We start from the raw sequence: 19,356 nt of genomic DNA, 5'->3' as shown, positions 1-19,356 counted from the left end.
ATTGGACGGATAGAGTCTATTGCACGCATGCAAGGTATCAAAGTGGAAGCATACAAGCTGATGAAGCGAGTAATCATGCTGCCCTCTTGGGCTCAAAGAAGTATCGTTAGCGGGGTCTAAGATCATTATATAAATCATCATCACTGCCCACACTGGCAAATAAGACAGACCATCAAGCATGCTAGGACGCCAGCGTCGATGCGGATCATGTATCTCCCGGAACTCTCAGAAAATATGCCAAAAGGGAGAGCGCGAAAGAGGTATTCTACAAAAAGTACTCGCTGCGGCCCGGCCGCGATACGGGTACATGTCGTTGGTCGTCGCTGACAGCACTGAACAACTTGAACGTCGGTCTGAGGTCGTCACCAATCTCGCACACGGACGCCAGATTTCCGCATCGGTAACAATAGTTGGGCGCACTCCAGACAGTAACCACATTTTGGTTCGCAAAATGGTACTTGTAGCCCTCATTCACCAACTGATGCGCTCGGGCGATCAATGTCAAGTCGTTGACGTGACAAAATTCGTCTGCCACCTTGTCACCGAACAGCCAACCTATGAATTGTAAGTATTTGAGCTGGCGTCAAAGATCACAAAACTGACCTGCTCCTCTGGGGCTGACAGCCCATGTTTCCACATCGTCTGGGTCTGACCACACAAGGTCACAGAAGGCGCCTTCATGTGGAATCTCCTGCGCTCTGGCAACCACACGAACTTGGTCCAAGGTCCTTATCTCCGGACTCAATCCTCCATGTACACACAACACTCTACCGTCGATGATGGCACCCAATGTCATGAAGTCAAACACTTGACAACAAGCCTTCCATACAGAGGCATTTCCGTACTTCTGAAAGCATTCCTCGTAGAACCCGTACACCTGCGTAATCTGACGAGACTCGTGATTTCCGCGCACCAGTGTTACCCGGTCAGGGTATCTAGAAGAAGTCAGTCGTAGCATGGGCAGAGGGGCCTAGAGCGAGCACAAACTTGGCTTTGAGACATAATAACAATGTCAGGGTCTCCAGGCTGAAGTATCCACGATCGACATAATCGCCCAGGAACACAAAGTTCCGCTTGAGCTCGACATCTCTTGAGCCAGAGCTCGAGGACCGGTTTCTTTGGCTCTCACTCGAGTCTTCGCTTCCGTCCTCCGGCGCAGAGGTATTTTTCAACTTCTTTCGTAGCTTGGGATCTGAGATCGTGGACGGAGGTTCGATATCGTCCGATGTAATGACAGCTGACTGCGTCTTCGGTGGCTCTACCTCAGACCCGTCGGGCATTCCGCCCGATACCCGGAAAAGCTCAAGCAAATCGTAAAATTGACCATGGATATCACCACAAACTGTGACCGGTGTCGATACAGGCTGGATATTTGATTCTTCAGAGATGATTTGTTAGAGCCGGAGTATATCCCTTGATCCCCTGAGCAGACTCACCCTCCATCATGTACTCCTTGACGATCTCGCAAAGCTGCTTCATGTGTTGTTCGGACAGATACTTGCAATCTTTGGCTGCCTCCAGCCATTCGTCTGGACCTGCATTGCGCTTCAGTTTGGCTGGTCCCGGTTCAGGAATCTTGCTGTCCACCATGGTGCGGGTGCGGATGAACGAAGCGACTAAGGGATAGTTCGACCGAGTTGGTGAGAGGCTTCAGGTAAAATTAGAGGTCTAGCAATCGGAATATAAAGATCGCTTTCTTGATATAGTTAATTCACGGCGGAGGATCTGGACAACAACGAGAGCAACACAAGTTTACTTGCACGAACGTATTTCCCCGCAGGAAATTGGGCCCTGATCGTCTGTGCAGGGTCGCGTGCTTGGCGGCCCTCGTGTCCCGTAGTTCACTCGCCGCAACATATCCAGCTGGTTTCAATCTTGAACCGGAGGGTATCTTTTCATCAACTCAGGACCAACGTCACCTTCACTATATCCTCACTGGTCTTTGTTACCTCGAACTCTTGAATATCATATTGTCCGCCCCATCTTCATTCTCAGGGATTTACGTTGCGGCGCACCCCAGTCGGAGTGTAGATCCCACCCACCCCTCATAACCGTTCATCATGACGCAGATTTCCGATAGCAAGCCAACAGGGTGTGTACTTCAGATTCCTGCAGCTGCAACGCAGAAGAATGCGTCAACAGCCTCCAAGAAGCCTCCGAAGCCACCTGCTCCGCGACTCAAATTGCTCGCGAGACGGTTACCGCCGGGTTTAACCCAATCCGAGTTCGAAAATGCTCTGGGTTCAGAGTGGATGGTTGGAGCGGGAAAAGTCGACTGGTACCAGTACAAGCCAGGCAAGGTATCCAAAGAGTAAGTGCCAGCTCTTAGGGATCAAATCAGCCGTCTTTCAACTGACATTGATGCAGCCATGCCAAACCTTCGAGACCCTCCCGCGCCTACATTCATGTTACATCCAGCGAGCATATTGCGCCTTTATCAGATAAAGTCCGACAGACATCGTTCCTAGACACTCGCAACACCTTCAATGATCCGGTTCTCTTGGGACCACCGTCTCTAGAGTTCGCTCCCTACGCCAAAATTCCAGGTAGCCGTGTACGGAAGGATGCCCGCCAGGGTACCATTGACCAAGATCCCGAATTCATCGCATTCCTCGAAAGTCTGACTCAGCCTATTACAAAAGCTGCCACTGTTGACATTCCTACCGATGCCGAAGAAAAGAAGGAAACGGTGACCACTACGCCTCTCGTGCAGTACATCAAGGAAAAGAAGGCCAACAAAGCGAAAGAGGCCTCCAGCAAGTCCTCCAGGCATGCCAAGGGCGAGAAGGAGTCCAAGTCGGAGAAGGTACAAGCGAAGAAACTTTTGCAGCGGCCGGACAAGGATGTCGCCCTGGCAGCTACAGGAGACAAGGCAGAGAAGAAGTCCAGGACCTCAGACAAGGCGACGAAAGAAGCAGTGAAAGCAGCAAACAGGGCCGCCAATGCTGCTGCTAAGCAAGCTGGTAAACCAGCAGCGACGCAAAATACTAGCAAAGATGGTCCTCAGCCTGCTCCGACTGAACGGAAACGCGAGCGTAATAACGTCGCTGCGGCAGCCAAGATTCTTCAGCGAGACTTGGGGCTTGCGCCTTCAGGCGGCCGTCGGAGGGCTGGTAAGGGCGCTTCGACAGAGACGGACTCGAGCAAGAAAGAGCCGGACGCGGCTGCTACTGCAGATACTGGCAAGAAGGATATCAAGTCTGGGAAGCCCGCGTCACCATCGCAACAAGGGACTTCCAAGGGCAAATCCAATGCTACACCTCCGTCGAGCGAGCCCACGTCATCTCATGCTCAGTCTGGTCCAAATTCAGCCCCTACTAGCGCTCCATCCGCACCGAAGCAGTCGAAAGCAGCGAAAGGCAAGCCAGCCGCGCCAGTTGCTTCACCTACGGCTACGCAGGCGTTCCTCAAGCACGCCAATCCGTCACAGGGAGTTACAGAACCATTACTTGAAACTGCATTTGCGCCTTTCGGAAAGATCTTGAAGGTGGAGATTGACAAAAAGAAGGGATTTGGCTACATCGACTTTGCAGACCCGGATGGTCTTCAGAAGGCAATTGCCGCTAGTCCTGTCACGGTCGCGCAGAGTCAAGTGGTCGTGCTTGAGCGCAAGGTAAATCCTGGTGCAGAAAAGGCTCGTGGCAAGGGTCGAAGCGAGCAACCGCCCCCGAATAATGGCAGCAGCAGCAACGGCAACCGTGGTGCCAAGCAGGGCTCAGAAGGCGGATCTGGACCAGGAACACCATCCTCGTCTCGTGGACCGCGTGGTGGTCGTGGATCCAGGAACAAGGGCGGTTCGAAGAGCAACGGAGCAAACGCCAGTTCAAACACACCTAGTGGGAAGACCGGGGGGGAGGCGAAATGAGAAATGCAGGTACCGACTGATTAAGCGTGCCGCATGTTACAGAGTAGTGATACCCATCTGATGACTTAATGAGATCGAACGTTTACCATAAGCCCTCCTAACAGCGACCAAGAGCGAGAAGAAAATGTAGGATTAATTTTGTGCTTGAGACGTACAAGATCAAGAGCGAATGCATTCATAAGGTCGTCTGAAAACTTCGCCACCTACAGTTCATGTCTACTGCAGAGAATAATGTTGTCATCCAAATAATTAAATTTTTTATCTAATCTGAGTAAGGGAAAAACGTTTGGGCAAACTCCGATCGCTTGATTACACCAACATCAAAGTGTAAAAAAGAGGGGGCACCTTTCAGACCTCCTCGACACCCACCAAGTCCGACCGACCGAAGTCTAGACGTCAGGACAAGGTCAAGATCATCACCACTCCCTGGACCAGAGCAACATCCAACAGCCCGAACAAGCTCGTTTTGCAACAAGTCGTTCAGAGCGTCGGAACGAAGCAAGGTCGAGGCGGGAGTAAGAACGGCTTCACTTTAGGGCATCGAGGACATAGCAGTCATCAGCAAGGGTGGAGATTCTGTGGCTCTTTAGAAGAGCTCAGAGGTGGGACGTCTACTCTAAAGTGATTCTTTGAACTGTGGCAGAACTGTTAGCAGGACGTCTTTGACTCGCAGTCGAGAGGTTTTTCCCAAAGGTAGGGAGGGGGAGAACATACGTAGAGTCGCTTGATTTCCAAAATGAATGGGATTTCGGGGCCTTTTATATTTGCGTCCTGGCACTAGCGAGTGCGCTAGCCTCAAGCGAAAATTTTTCTGTTTGCTTGGTTTGCCTGGTGGGGCTGCCAGTCGCACCAATCAGAGTTGATGGGAGATTTTCCGCTCCGCTGGCCAGGCCGTCTCTGAGCTCACTAGTGAAGGGGCTCCAGTGTAAAATTTCAACATCAGGGATGGTTGCTCGAACATCTGCTTCTCAGTGGTTGTTGAGTGGTTTCATGAGGATATGATGACAAACGGGAACTCATATAATGCCCTGATTGGAGTTGGAGGCAAGAGTTTACGGAACATACATGTTGTCAGTGGTCCTTACAATTCAAGCGTGACTAAACCTGGGTTTCTTTGAGAAAACAGAATTCTGAACAATTATGATTCATTCACCGTTTGGGCCGCCTTTGCCAGACAGGTCAAATGACATGCGAGCAGTAACTGCGTGCCTATCATATTTTGCCGGCTTATGGCTGGCCTGTTTGTTGACTTACGTTGCCGACGGGCTCAGCTATTTCGGCATGCCGAAGACGAACCCATGCGCAAGAGCAGAATTACAAGCTTAGGGATACCTGTAGACTCCATTTATCTAATAATGCCAGCCAGCCATAACCTCCGTGACAATGGTCGGAGTACCACGCTTGTACAAGTCTCCAGGATAATACGGAGCTCTCCCGTTACACTCACCCCTCCGTAAGACTGCTATCGATTGCGTCTGGCAATTGATATGGAGGACTTGAGGTCCTCATGGTTGCCACGTTGGATTCGAGCTCGCAAAACGCAGATCTACGAGCTACGTCTTCTCACGCAGAGCACTGCTGCTTGGACCGAGCAAGGCGTACAGCGCCAAAATATGCGGGCTGTTTTCAAGGCAATCAAGGCAACTCGAGTAGTTTGGGACATTGCAGTATCTGCCTTCTCTGTCTGCTGCGTCCTATGGTCATGGAGTTTTATTGTGGTGATAGATTCTTTGAGATTGCCTCGATCTTTTTTACTAGACGGTCCAGGTCTCGAACGAGTGACCCGAACGTGGTGCAGGAAAGAAACAAAAAGAAAAAGAAAAAGTTATAGATGTATCCCTTCGGCCAAGGAGCCAAAGATCTAAATCTAGTTCCAGAACTTGGATTAATATCCCATAGTATCCATCTCAAAACGCGAAAGCTTCTCATGAGCTTCTTCAAATCCAATTTTCCACTTCTGATTTGAATTATTGTGTTATTGGGGTATCCATCTACTGTGTTACTGAAGAGCAAGCTAGATCCTGTCGAAGTTATGTGATTTGTGAGTTGTAGGATTGCTGCGGCATGTACCTGGTACAAGTATATATATCTCGCTACTAGATTTTAGTCGGCCGCCACATATGTCTTCATATTCATGGAGAACCAACCCACATCTCGATTTAAATATTTCTCTATACCAACCATGATGTCCATATGCCCGACAGAATATAGTTGAAGTCTGCTCAAACACCGAGGAAGCCCCAAGGCACAATCAATCGGAAGTCGGAACGGAGACATTTGGAGATCAACACGTTCCCCCGCCCACATGGCGGTCGCTTGACGACGATAACCGATACGCCGCATAATACAGCATGGCTCAAATGCGGGGAGACCTTATCTCCCCTGCAGAGCTGGAAAAATAAAATACCACCGGAGGTGTTCAAGCTATTTTGACAGCCGCCTCACTTAAGACGACATGAGCATGTGGATCTGCATCTGTGTTAGACATTGATCTAGGCTATGGCACGACCCAAAGTGCATCCCGCCAACCGTCTACGGGCATACGAGGCATGTCTATTCTGCAGAACATCCAAGAGGAGATGTAGCGGATCTTTCCCATGCCAAAACTGCATTCGAAAGGGACAGGCGAATTCGTGTGTGCCAAGCAGACGAAGGGAGTCGTTCTCATCTTCAAGACAACTCAACACGCCGGGTGCGCCAAGCAGACCGGTTGCTGCTACCACGCCGCCCCGGATACTATCCTCTGCGGATTCCCGGCGTCATGCACCACTCGAGAACACTGTCGATCAGGGATCGGCTTCCCCTGAAGCACCACACAAAACGCGTCCTAGAATGTTGCGTAGCCTGCAAGGGGAAAGAGGTTTGTGGAGCAGTTGATAATGCCACTCTGAAAGGCTTGAGTTGACATGCTATCCAGTATACGTGGGCAGAGCTGCGTCGCTTTCCTTCCTGCAGTTACTCCGAGATACAGTCACTCAACACATAGGCCCGTCACAGTTTTCACACAATGTTAGATTGGAAGACATGCTCGAAACAGAAGCGCCCAAGAATGTTTCGCCGGACTTCGAAGACCAGCTGGATCTCCAGCAGCGTCAAGCCTTGCTCCAAGCATACCAGATTGCAGTAAGATATATCATAACTGCCTGAGGCTTATTGAACCCAATCCGTCGTCGAGTTATTCAGAGACACCCTGCTGATCATCTGTCCATACAGACGAGTGGCTTCCTCTATCTGATGCCGGATTCCGAATTGATGCAACTTCTACATAACCGACGCTCCGAGACTAGCCGTGCACAGCATACAACAGCTCTCCTCGACGTCATGATTGCCATTGGCGCACAGTCGCATAAGCACGATCCAACGAAAGTGCAAATTGAACACTTCTTCTTTGCAAGGGGGCAACGCCGGGCGTTCGTCAGCATGCTGGAGAACCCCAGCCTGGAAATGGTGTGCTTGTTTCTGCTGATGTCGTTCTACATGCTCGGTGCGTGTCGCAGAAATGCTGCTTTCATGTATCTTGGGGTGGCCGCTCGAGCAGCTGTGGCACTCGGTCTACACATCGATGTCTCTGGTTCGCTACCAGTCAGCGAACAGCACCGAAGGTATCCACATGGTTCATCGTGTTGTCGCTTCCCCGCTAATGCAGAGACTATAACATAGAGCATGTATTTGGATGAGTTTATGCAACCTTGATCTTCTCGTCAGCTCCATCCTCGGACGACCACCCGCAACAGCCTCACTCCGGTCGGAATCAGGAGCCAGCATCGCTGAGGCACTACAGCGCCATGGTCTTGCCGATGAAGGACTGGTGGCATTATATAATCTCGCGCAGATCCTGGATGAGACGATCACTCGATTGTACAGCAAAAAGGCGGCTTCGGCGCAGGTCGCCGAGTCGATACTGGAGAAGCTTAAGCGGTGGAGCGATGGTCTACCGGAGTCTTTGCTTGCACCTCCAGGCACAGAAGAGGATTGTCTTGCTGCCCAGGACCGCGTCATAGGCAGCTTGCACATCGCCTGTTCCTACCACTTTGCCGTCATCATTGTAACGAGACCATTCCTGATATCAGCGCTAGGGGTCCGGCTGGCCCGAGTACATGACAGCCTCGCTGAACGAAATCTTGGTGACGTCTTGTTAGAGAATCCTGTGCATTCCCGGCTGGCTCTCGCCTGCACAGACTCAGCTCTTTACATGCTCCAAACTTGCCTGGAGATTCATCGTTCCCATTTACTCCTAGGGAACATGTGTATCCTAAAGTGAGTTGTACACACGGCTTAACCTTTTGCACATGCTAAATAATTACCTTCATCAGAGCCTTCATCTTTGCTGCAGCTTTAGTTGTCGGATTCTCGCTCTTCTCGCAAAAAGACCCAAATCCTGACCTCGAAGAAGCCTTCACTGGCGCCATCGACATCCTCCACATGTTCTCCCAGCAGTCCGCCCAAGCAGGCCACTACTACGAAATACTCTCGTTTCTCCGCAACGCTATTGCCGAACAACGCCAAAGACTCTCGAACCAGGATCAAAGTAGCAAAAGCCAATACGTGAGCAAGCTTTTCAGCTTGAATGGCCGTAGGGCATCACGCCAGACGGAGGGCGGGGTCACCGTTAATCTAGCCACACCGGCGAGTCCCTTTGATATCAATAGCGTCCCCTTGGAATGGGAGGGCATGGAGCTACCATTTTGGGACAGCTTCCCCTTCACAGAAGAAACACTCCCGCTGCAAGACAGAACGAGTGATATGAACTCACTCTGAATGTATCATTTTGTACATACTAGCATGAGTACTGCGTTGTACCAAGTCCATACTGCTAATTATCTGCTTAATTTGATCTTCCGTTTGGTATTGCGTTATGCATACCGTCCTCGCAAAACCGTCGTAATGTATCACTATGGCTCAGGATTCTAAATAGAGAGTTCAGCCAGTCTAAGCTCAGAGTTGGCAACGTCGATTTGCGTCTTTAACCTTTTATTGCATTGATTCTATCTTATACAATACAGTTTTCATTTTTTTCACTGGCTACTATTCCATCCGTATGTCAATCATACTCCACATATTTCAAGCTTGTATACCGAGTTTGGAAATACATATGGCTTCATTTCCACCCGTTCAGGCAAGGTGTGGGGCAGGTTGTTTCGTTCTGAAACAGAAGACGTCATTGCGAGACATAACATTCATATAGTGGCCCCTCTCGATAGTATTGTGTACACTGCTATTAAATGGCCTGACCAAGTCTGGGAAGATGAAGAAGCTGTAGCATATCTTAAAATGTTCTGTACTGGTGAATACTTGTCTAAGCATGTAACCCACAGATACCTCAGCAGACCTCTCTGCTCATACTACAAATTCCTTCACTACATTTCCAGGCCGCAGAGACTCCCCAAGGACTCACCTCTCATAGTGAGTGAATTATCCTTTGATGTTTTCTCCACCTTGGACATCTCTGCTATCATCATTTTCTTTTCCTGGGTTGCCTGGAGGTCTTCTCGTTCAATAGAGCAATTCCACTTTGAAAGTCAGTGCCTCTCAATTCTTGTTGCCTCAACAGGCGTTTTCTGATGGCTGCCAATATGGATATGGAAGGTCCATTCCGGCATCAATTAAATGAACGTCGAGTTTAGAACGAACACACCTGTTTCCTCCATCCATCCTCCATTCCTCACCAGAATACCCTCTTCTCCAGCACTCATGTTTTCTCTTTCATCGACAGAGTCCTCTCTCTGCTAGCCCGTCACTCTCCAATGACCTTTTGCTGACCTGTCAGCAACCGAAGAGCTATCGAAAGCACCTCAAAACCTTCCCGGACACCATCATGGCCTTCGAGGAAGACTCCGACTCAGTCGTCGACTTATCGTCCTCTTTGCAATCCGCAGAGGCAGAAAAAGCTTCTATACTCCGCAGAAGATTACCACTACGTGTCTCGTTCGGGTAGACTTCGATGATCTCGAAAGCATCAATACGCCTGTTGCGGTCGAGACTCGTCAGTCTCGAGTTCCCAGGTGCGATTGCCATAAGGGTACTGACCAAGGAGAGCCTGGCAAAGCTTGAAAATGCCTTTTCAGAAGGAACAAGCCACCAGAGAGTTCTATCGTACTGCCGCGCAATGATTAAGCCCTACGGGAGGTACGTTGCCTCCCATATTTCCTGGCCTTCTTTGATCGTTTGACGGACCCTGACTTCTTTGAATGTAGAGACGAGTGGTATGCGCCTGGCAATAAAGATCACAACCTCAACTTCTTCAGAATCATGGACTTCGCTTACATCGCGCATGTTATCTGCACCCCGTCAAACAAAATTTCGGGTTATATCTCGGCTACATGTACCCTCGTCTTTTGAGGTGATATGGTGCAATCAAGGAAGTGTACAACATTCATTCCTGGGAAGACCATTGCAGACACCGTTGATAACAATTCTCGGCGGCAGCGTGAGAGGAAGAGAAGGAGGGCGTTGAAGGTTGTACCACTCTGATTATGGATATGTATCCCTAGACTGACGAGTACATCGTCCGGACACTTTTTTAGTGTGTGGAATTGTATGTCTAGAAAGGTCTCACGAGATTTCATCGATCAATGAGACTATGAGAAAAAGATCGAAAGGGCAAGACCTTTGGTCTCTTCAATCAGTTCAAACTCTAAAAACAATGGATGAGGAGGAACTGTTGGGGATCGTTCGGGATACGGAGTAATGCACTGCGAGACGCCTCTTCGGGTTATTCTACCCCGACACAGCGTAACCATACAACAGTACCAAGCATATCTAGAGGGGAAACGAGACTCCACTCTCGGATTCGAGATTGATAACCGTGAGCTTGTTACTTACAAATCAAGGTCATCCAAGATGAAAAGCTTTCACGAAGATGGCCCTTTTCCCAGAGGATAAATACCTGCCCTGCCTGAAAAGCCTGTGCTCTCAGACACAAGTTTCACTGGGACCAGAAGACAAAATTTCTAATACCTACGCGGATGACTGAGAAAATTTACCTCGGTAATAATGGCGGTGATCTGGATATTTCAAGACGTGGAGGCAGGAAAAGATGTAAGGAATGACAACATGCGGAGCGGTACTCTCGTTTAGAGTCTGAGTGTACCTCTCTATGGATGACTCCGAATACGAATCCCTGCATTGTGTCAGCCAGGTGACTGGTGACTCATTATCGACGGTCACTATTAACACCTCACTGCGGAATTTTGTACGAATATACTAGAGGGCTCCATCCATCAACCACACCATGCCTAAATTCTACCCTTCGATCTCCCCAGACCTCCGCGACTGGGCTCTCCGCCAAAGCGTCTTCTTCGTGGCCTCGGCCCCCCTCCGCGGCAAACACGTCAATCTCTCCCCCAAGGGCCTACCCGATGCCTCGTTCGCCATCCTCGGCCCCAACGAAGCAGCCTACATCGACGCAACAGGATCCGGCAACGAGACCATCTGCCATCTGCGAGAAAATGGCCGGATCACGGTCCTCTTCTGCTCCTTTGACGCTGCGCCACGCATCCTGCGCTTCTTCTGTACAGGCTCGGTGATCGAGTGGAATCAGCCCGAGTTCGCGACGTATCTCGAGCGCATGGGGAACAAGAGCGTCATCGGGGCGCGAGCGATTATCCGGTTGGATGTTTACAAGGTCTGATTAATGCAGTGCCAATTATCTTTTTGATTAGGAGTACAGTACACTGGTCGTAAGATCCCATTTAGCTAAATCACTGCACACTTGTTTGTTGCAGGTCCAAACCTCCTGTGGTTTCGGGGTCCCGCAACTGGCCCTCAAACTGGACCCGGAGACTCACGAGCCGAAACCGTACCTCAAGGACCGCGAGACGCTTGGTCACTTTGCGAGCAAGACCGTGGAGAAGGGCCAGCTCCGCTCGTATCAGCGGCAGTGGAATGCAAGCAGTTTGGATGGGTTGCCGGGGCTCTGGTCTGCGATCGGGGATAACGGGGAGTATGTGTGGGTGGGACGAGTGCGGAATTGGTTGCATCGTCATGAAGAGGAGATTGAGGTGGTGAAGACGTCGTTGCTGTGTTTGTTCTTTGCTATGACTGTTCTTTGCTGGATGGGGTATGATTGAGATAGATATGAGGTACGGTAGCTCGTACTAGTAGCTCACGCAGTATCTGAAACAAAAAGGGAGCGTTGGCATGACTGGACTCTACAGCTTTTTTGACGAAAGGTAGCAGACGAACCAACTGACTTTAACGCTGTATGTTGGCATGGCATCATACTGCCAGTGAACTAATAGTACTGCTACAAGAAATCCAAGATAGATAGGTGGCTTCAAATCTAGGATACCGGATCCAGGGTGATTGCTGGCATCGCTAATTATAATTCAAAGGACTAAATGCTACTATCTGAGAGTCCTCATCCTTGAAAGCATTTCAACCTTGAACGTGATAAACAAAAAAAATTCGTTAATCAGAGTAATTTTGTTCGGAAGCGCAGTGTGTCATTGGCTTCAGGGGAACGGGCAATCGCTGGTTTGGATGTGCACTGTCTTGACCTGAGTGTAGTTCTCAAGAGCATAAGAGCCGAGTTCACGGCCAAGACCCGATTCCTTGTAGCCACCGAATGGTGCCTGGGGATAGATCATATTGTAATTGTTGACCCAGACTGTTCCAGCCTTGATGGCATTTGATACACGAACTGCTGTATTGACGTTAGTGGTGTGGACAGCAGCGGCAAGACCTGTCCATGAGATTAGCGTGGGTAAAGCAGTTGCATATCTGGATACACCTACCATAGTTGGTGCTATTAGCAAGCTTGATGGCCTCCTCCTCGGTGCTGAATTTCTGTACTGTGCAGACAGGGCCGAAAATCTCCTCTTGGACAATCTTCATTTCGCCGTTGACGTCCGCAAAGATAGTGGGTTTGATGAAATACCCCTTGTCACCAAGGCGCTCGCCGCCAGTGACTACTCTTGCACCAGACTGCTTTCCATCTTGAATGTAGCCCATGATGCGATCGAACTGAAGCTGCGAAACCTGAGGTCCTTGGAATGTCTGGGGATCAAAAGGATCGCCGACTTTGTTCTGTTCTGCCCGCTCCTTGAACCGATCCAGGAACTTCTCGTAGATCGACTCGTGGACAAGAATACGGGATCCCGCACAGCAGCACTGGCCATGGTTGAAATAGATTCCAAAGGACGCCCATTTCAAAGCCTATAATTTGCGCAAAATTGATGTTAGAATCCCCAAAAATGAAATGTAGCGCTGCTATGAGGATGTACTTTGGGGGGACTGAACAGGGCGGGGAACTCATGGGATTGGACTTACATTCTCAATGTCCGCATCGGCAAAGACAATGTTGGGGGACTTTCCACCGAGCTCGAGAGTCACCTTCTTGAGGTTGCTCTTAGCGGCAGCCTGGAGGATGTTACGGCCGACAAGGGTGGAACCAGTGAAAGCAACCTTGTCGATGTCCATATGGCTAGCAATAGCAGCTCCAGCAGTACGACCGAAGCCAGAAATAATGTTGATGACGCCTGGGGGGAAGCCAGCTTCCTTGATCAACTTAGCGGCATAGAGGGCGGACAGGGGGGTCTGCTCAGCGGTCTTCAGGACGACGGTGTTACCAGCTGCGACGGCAGGACCGATCTTCCACGACCACATCAACATGGGGAAGTTCCAGGGAATGATCTGACCGCAGACACCAATGGGTTCGTGACGAGTGTAGGTGAGCGTCTCAGGGTTGATGTCAATGGTCTGGCCGTGGATCTTGTCAGCCCAGCCAGCATAGTAGCGAATGCAACCGGCAGCACCCGCGATGTCAAGCTTGGCTATGGTGAAGGCCTTGCCGTTGTCAAGAGCCTCAATAGCAGCGAGGGTCTCCATATCACGCTCCATCAGATCGGCCAGCTTGGTAAGCAGACGGCCACGGTTAGAGGGAGTAACCTGTCTCCAGGGACCCTCGAATGCCTTGCGAGCAGCGGCAACGGCAATGTCGACATCCTTCTCAGTAGCTTCGTGGACAGCAACAATGGGCTGCTCGGTGGTGGGGTTAATGGTCTCGAAGGTCTTGCCCTCAGCACCCTTGACGAACTCATTGTTGATGAACCTAGGAACGAGAAGCAGTTAGGACGGAACGAATAAATAGAGAAGCGAAGATAGAATGCAGGGAAAACATACAAACCCAAGGGCTGCTCATATTTCCCCTGGGGGGTCTCGATAGTGGCGGAAAGGTCAGACATGGTGGGTGTATATGACGATTAGTGAGGAGTAGGGGTATAACAGAGGCAGAAAGAGAGGGAAGACACTCCTTATTATAGGTAAAAGAGTAAACACGGCAAGCTGCATGGAGCTGTTGCCGGTAAGGAGGAGGGGCAAAGAGAAGGGAACGAGGGGAAGCCATTGGAGTCGATACGTAACAGGATCCCTGGGACCCCGCTCTGTTGCGGGGTTGCTGCTTTGCCTCTGCCCGTTTCGTTTCTGTGCCACTCATGAGTGGCATATCACTGTAACAGCGTAAAGAAGTGGAGACCTGCAGCTAGTGGTATCTAGCTCTGGTTGCTCAGCACGATGTCTGTTCTGGACAGGCGGAGAGATTTTCACCCGAGAAACAGGGCTCAGCTCTACTGGTGAATCTCATACAGCATGGAAAAAAAGAATGACAGATGGGGGAGAGTAGGTATGCACCATGGATAGCTCTCATAATTACCAATGGGACCACAACGTCATGTGTTGAAGGTTGTATTACATAAGTGAAGCTTAATGGCAGAAACCCCATAGACAATGTCTATTGTTATCTGTCCTGAATCCACACTGGACTGGACTTCTACCACACTCCCAGCTAGTCTACCGCATTACCCCTAGAAGATTTGACGGGCGGAAGTTTTACCGAACTAGGCAAGATGCACAGCGAAACTGTTCCAGCCCTCGGGGAGAAGATCACAAATGCACCGAAGGCAGACAGTAGCGCTGAGTTGCTTACCAACGGACTTAACGGAACACGGATACTTTCCTCTTGTCATAAAGACGTGCGAGAACAAGGATATTTAGGAAGACCCAGAGCCAATCATTGTGCTCAGTGCTCCGAATAGGATTGTTTCCTCGGATGCACAGCGTCATCAAGGGGTTTAGCTGGCACCTTAAACGGGAAATGTGCAGCCGAGGCAAGGCGAGGCTAACCAGCTGCAGCAAAACTACCTTAACCCCACTTCACCTCCAAGAAGTACCTCAAGTTCTAGGCAACAAATAACGATCATGGATACTAAGGTAACACTACCTAAGATAGTGGATGCGGAATAATATTATTGCGGAATTACAGCTGTTCAACAGTTCAGAGCTTCATCCTTCGAGCCCCGCCCAACAACTGCTTGCAGAATTTCTGCCCCTCTTGTGTCAGGGTCTAGTCTAGTTGTGTTCGGTTCTCGCCAGTACTATCTGTGCCAGGCGCACCCACACCGCGTCCGCGGTGTGGGTGCACCACAGCATAACTTCCAACCACAGCATAACTTCCAAGTACCTTTTATATGGTATCACCATATAAAAGGTACATACTCCCTAAGTTAAATATCAGGGTATTTACTAAGGGTAACTATATTTTAGATAGTATAAAACTCTTAAAAGGCTTTTAATTATAAGATCTTCCCTCTTAAAATTTTAATATTAACTAAAAATTAGAGATATAAGAATGTGCGAAGTTTCCCTCTATAAACCTTCTTTCTTAGAGAAAAAAATAGAGAGAGATTATATTATCTTAACACTTATAATTTTCCTTACTAATAATAAAGATAGTAATAAAAGATAGATACTTATATATCTAAATAATAATAATTTAGAAAAACCAAATGTGTATATACATAGAGTAAATAATCTATATATACCTTTTATATGGTGATGCCATATAAAAGATACTTGGAAATTACGCTGTGGTTGGAAGTTACGCTGTGGTGCACCCACACCGGGAACCAGTGTGGGAGCGCCTGGCACAGATAAGGTCCTTCACAAGGCTTTAATCACATATTCTAGCTTCATCTCCTGGTTTCGAATCCCGATGATCACCTCCATTGATTGGTTTTGGTCAACTCGAGATCCCGACTCTAAGTTACTTTACCTTTCACCGTTCGCTGCCCCTACGGTCTACCTAATCATGCACCGGCTTCCTACAGTAACCTTGAACCATATACGAACCTAGCTAACATTTGATAATTAATAATCAGGGGAGAGATGGTTGGACTTAGGAGTGCTTGGGAAGGCAAGTTCTAGACTACTAATTGAATGATCTGCATGGACGACCTCCCTGAAGAAGAAAGTAGGGATATGAGTTGACACTTGGCACTATGCTCCATAAAAGTACCACATGTCTCCACTGTCCAGTGTCCCTCTAACTACCCCTTAAATGATTGATGGCTCCCGAACTCAGAATAATGTCTCCTTTTCTGCTGATGTGCTGAACCTAGACTGATCGGCCTTTCGTGCGCTATGACGATACATATCAACATTAGCTACTTATCATAAAAGCCAGTGCCTGTTTCAAGCTTATTGAAGATGTCAGATTTTCCAGTCAAGGCCTGAAAGACCCAAAAGCCCTATACTCAAGCAAAGGCAATGTTAGAAGCACTCAATCAATCATATCAGAACATATGCCTTGGTTTATAGTCGAATTCCATTGTCTCATGCTTGGTTTTGTGAACTAGCAAAGCGGTTGTTAAATTTATTGACCTGACACCCAGCCCTTCACCTACTGTTCCACACGCTCGGGATGACTTGATGCAAGCAGCGCATGTGGCGTTTCAAGCACTTCTGTGGATATTATACAGGGAAAACATCAGGCCGTATAGATAAAGGGCTCTGAAGAGGTGGTTGGCCTAGTCAATCAGAGAATCAATGAAGCTGTGCAGGACATCGGAAAATTATGAGCTATATGAAGGCAAAGTTCAGGGGATGTTGGTTGCCATTGAATCAGCTTTTATGCTAAGCAAGTGAATTGACGAGTGGGGTGGTCGCTTGATTTTGTACAAGAACTCCGGATCACATTTTAATATGTTTGATAGACAGACTGTTAACTCGAGCATGAGCCACAAAGATGGAGTCATCTTCAAAGGAATGAAGGCTCGATGGTGTTATTGCAGATGCATTCCCCCAGATTGTATGCTCGGATGCTGACGCTAACCCCGCATTCCAGACCGAGGACCGACCGAGCCATCTTCCCTCGGTGCTACATCCGAATCCAACCAGATACAATCAATTTATACACCACATCATCAGTTGACTCTTTCGATCATATGTGTCTAGCCTTTGGATCGAGCAGTTTTTGCTGGTCAAGTCTGCTCATTAACTTTGAAAACTGCTTGCTATATCAGAATTAGCCTCACAGACTGACACGATGAGGACTCGCCCGATTCGCATCGCAGGTGAGTTGGTGATTTGTGACCGTGCTCGGTGCGTTGATACTGACTGAATAAGGTGCTTCGGGCTCTGCCTCTGACCGGCGCCATGCCATTGCTGAGTTTGCCCGCAATTATCCTCAAGACCCAGTCGATGTGATCATCGCGGACTTCATGAGCGAAGCCAACATGGCCACAGGGGCAGCACGGAAGGTTGGCCAGCTGCAAGCACAGAGTAAACAAGATGCAGCTATGCCGGGATATGAGCCCTCCTTCCTGCTGGCCCTAGAACCGGCGCTGGAGGATTTGGCGAAACATGGGATTAAGCTGGCTGCCAATGCGGGAAATTCTGACACTGAAGCGTTGTACAAGGTAGTAGCGCAAATGATACAAGCCAAAGGGTTGAAGCTAAAGGTTAGTAAATATTTCTTGCTTGCATCGAAAGCATACACTGATTGGGTACAGGTCGCTTGGATATCAGGCGATGAAGTTCTTCCTACTATCAAAGAATCTCTATGCTCTGGCAAATCCAAGTTTAGCAACGTCTACACGGGCGAGACACTCTCCGAATGGTCATTTGAGCCGATATACGCCCAATGTTACCTAGGAGGTCTCGGAATCGCCGAGGCTTTCGCTCAAGGAGCCGACATTGTTCTGTGTGGACGGGTATCAGACGCATCGCCCGTGATTGGTGCAGCGTACTGGTATCATGGATGGGACCGTAATGACCTCGATCAATTGGCGAACGCATTCGTGGCTGGCCACCTCATTGAATGCAGCACCTACGTCTGTGGCGGCAACTTTACGGGCTTCAAAATGCTAGAAATCGCCGGTGGTGATGGCTGGACCAACGTCGGATATCCCATTGCAGAAATCTCGGCAGACGGCCAGGTGGTCATCACGAAGCAATCATACTCTTCCGGTGGCGCTGTCACCGTCGACACATGTTCCTCGCAACTGCTGTACGAGATCCAAGGCCCGTGGTACTTCAACTCGGATGTGACTGCTATACTGACGGACATCCATTTCGAACAACTGGGTGTTAACCGCGTTGCTTTACGCGGCGTTCGCTCTGCGCCACCCCCGCCAACCACAAAGGTCGGCATCACTGCCCGTGGCGGGTTCCAGGCAGAAGTCTCCTGGTTCCTGGTCGGACTAGACATCGCGGCCAAGGCGAGAATGCTAGAAGACCAGATTAGGCGCCTCCTCGCGCCATATTCGTCCAATTTCTCGGCCTTGAAGTTTTCCACCTTAGGCTCGTCACCGGATGACCCCAGAGATCAAGATAGCGCTACCGTCACCTTCCGAGTCGTCGCACAGGCTCGTAGAGCCGAAGACGTCGCCCCCTCCCAATTCCTCCGTCCCATCACAGACAACATCATGCAGGGATACCCCGGCGCCACCTTCCACCTGGACCTGCGCCAAGGTTTCCCCAAACCCGTCCACGAGTACTATGTCACACTCCTGCCTCAAGAGGACATCAAGCACCAAGCCCACCTCCCTTGGAAGAATCAAGTCATCGATATCCCTCCTCCCCCGACGACCCGCCAATACCCTCCCAGACAGCCCTCGCAGACCATCACACACTCCCCCGCCAATCCGCAAGCCGATTTCGGGCCGACAACCCGCGGCCCCCTAGGCTGGATTGTCCATGCCCGCTCCGGCGACAAAGGCCCAGACGCCAACTGCGGTTTCTGGGTGCGCCATAACGACGAGTATCTCTGGCTCCGCTCGTTGCTTTCCACCCCGAAAGCGAAGGAGCTTCTGGGTGATGCGTATAACGCGAATCCAGAGTTGAAGATTGAACGGTTCGAGCTGCCGAATCTACGGGCTGTGCATTTCTTGTTTCGGAATCTGCTAGATCGGGGAGTTGGGGTCACGACCACGGTGGATTTTCTGGGGAAGAATGTGGCGGAGTATTTACGGGCGAAATGGGTGGACCTGCCTGTGAAGTTTTTGAATAGGGGAAAGTTGTAGGCGTGGATGTGGCGTTATAGTCTCCTACAAAACCCAGTTCAGATGAGGGTTCATGAGCATCGAGATCAAAGCACTGTGAAGAATGGTTGTTATTTTCCTCAAACATAAGACCTGTAATTGCCTGAACGCCATAGAGATGCAATACAGCCGATAAGACGCGCATTGGCTTCTTAAGGATGGAAGAAGAAAATA

The 19,356-nt window shown here is 49.6% G+C and overlaps 6 protein-coding genes across 6 annotated transcripts; 4 read left to right on the top strand and 2 right to left on the bottom strand.

Annotated features, from left to right (window-relative positions):
* Positions 1-265: 265 nt before the first annotated feature.
* On the bottom strand, positions 266-1,590 carry sitA (TOR signaling pathway phosphatase SitA; the record flags this gene model as incomplete). Its single annotated transcript, XM_043272994.1, has 4 exons — positions 266-555; positions 604-935; positions 988-1,378; positions 1,437-1,590. 4 exons carry the CDS (start codon positions 1,588-1,590, stop codon positions 266-268), a joined length of 1,167 nt encoding a protein of 388 aa, XP_043128929.1.
* Positions 1,591-2,060: 470 nt separating this feature from the next.
* Positions 2,061-3,865, top strand: Aspvir_009855 (putative nonsense-mediated mRNA decay protein Upf3; the record flags this gene model as incomplete). Its single annotated transcript, XM_043272993.1, has 2 exons — positions 2,061-2,311; positions 2,368-3,865. 2 exons carry the CDS (start codon positions 2,061-2,063, stop codon positions 3,863-3,865), a joined length of 1,749 nt encoding a protein of 582 aa, XP_043128928.1.
* A 2,499-nt stretch (positions 3,866-6,364) lies between these two features.
* On the top strand, positions 6,365-8,623 carry Aspvir_009854 (Zn(II)2Cys6 transcription factor; the record flags this gene model as incomplete). Its single annotated transcript, XM_043272992.1, has 5 exons — positions 6,365-6,725; positions 6,783-6,988; positions 7,079-7,467; positions 7,526-8,122; positions 8,179-8,623. The coding sequence occupies 5 exons, from the start codon at positions 6,365-6,367 to the stop codon at positions 8,621-8,623; spliced, it is 1,998 nt and encodes a 665-aa protein (XP_043128927.1).
* Positions 8,624-11,096: 2,473 nt separating this feature from the next.
* Aspvir_009853 (pyridoxamine 5'-phosphate oxidase family protein) lies at positions 11,097-11,934 on the top strand (the record flags this gene model as incomplete). Its single annotated transcript, XM_043272991.1, has 2 exons — positions 11,097-11,489; positions 11,590-11,934. 2 exons carry the CDS (start codon positions 11,097-11,099, stop codon positions 11,932-11,934), a joined length of 738 nt encoding a protein of 245 aa, XP_043128926.1.
* Positions 11,935-12,318: 384 nt separating this feature from the next.
* Aspvir_009852 (aldehyde dehydrogenase family protein) lies at positions 12,319-14,049 on the bottom strand (the record flags this gene model as incomplete). Its single annotated transcript, XM_043272990.1, has 4 exons — positions 12,319-12,548; positions 12,601-13,021; positions 13,136-13,916; positions 13,988-14,049. 4 exons carry the CDS (start codon positions 14,047-14,049, stop codon positions 12,319-12,321), a joined length of 1,494 nt encoding a protein of 497 aa, XP_043128925.1.
* A 3,137-nt stretch (positions 14,050-17,186) lies between these two features.
* Aspvir_009851 (acyclic terpene utilization AtuA family protein) lies at positions 17,187-19,164 on the top strand (the record flags this gene model as incomplete). The annotated part of the gene is made up of 3 exons (XM_043272989.1): positions 17,187-17,214; positions 17,267-17,601; positions 17,653-19,164. 3 exons carry the CDS (start codon positions 17,187-17,189, stop codon positions 19,162-19,164), a joined length of 1,875 nt encoding a protein of 624 aa, XP_043128924.1.
* Between the last annotated feature and the right edge of the window lie 192 nt (positions 19,165-19,356).

The sequence above is a fragment of the Aspergillus viridinutans genome, assembly GCF_018404265.1.
Source record: "Aspergillus viridinutans IFM 47045 DNA, scaffold_9, whole genome shotgun sequence".
Classification (NCBI taxonomy): Eukaryota; Fungi; Ascomycota; class Eurotiomycetes; order Eurotiales; family Aspergillaceae; genus Aspergillus; species Aspergillus viridinutans.
The sequence above is the reverse complement of the archived record's forward strand: the minus strand, read 5'-3'. Positions and strand labels throughout refer to the sequence as shown.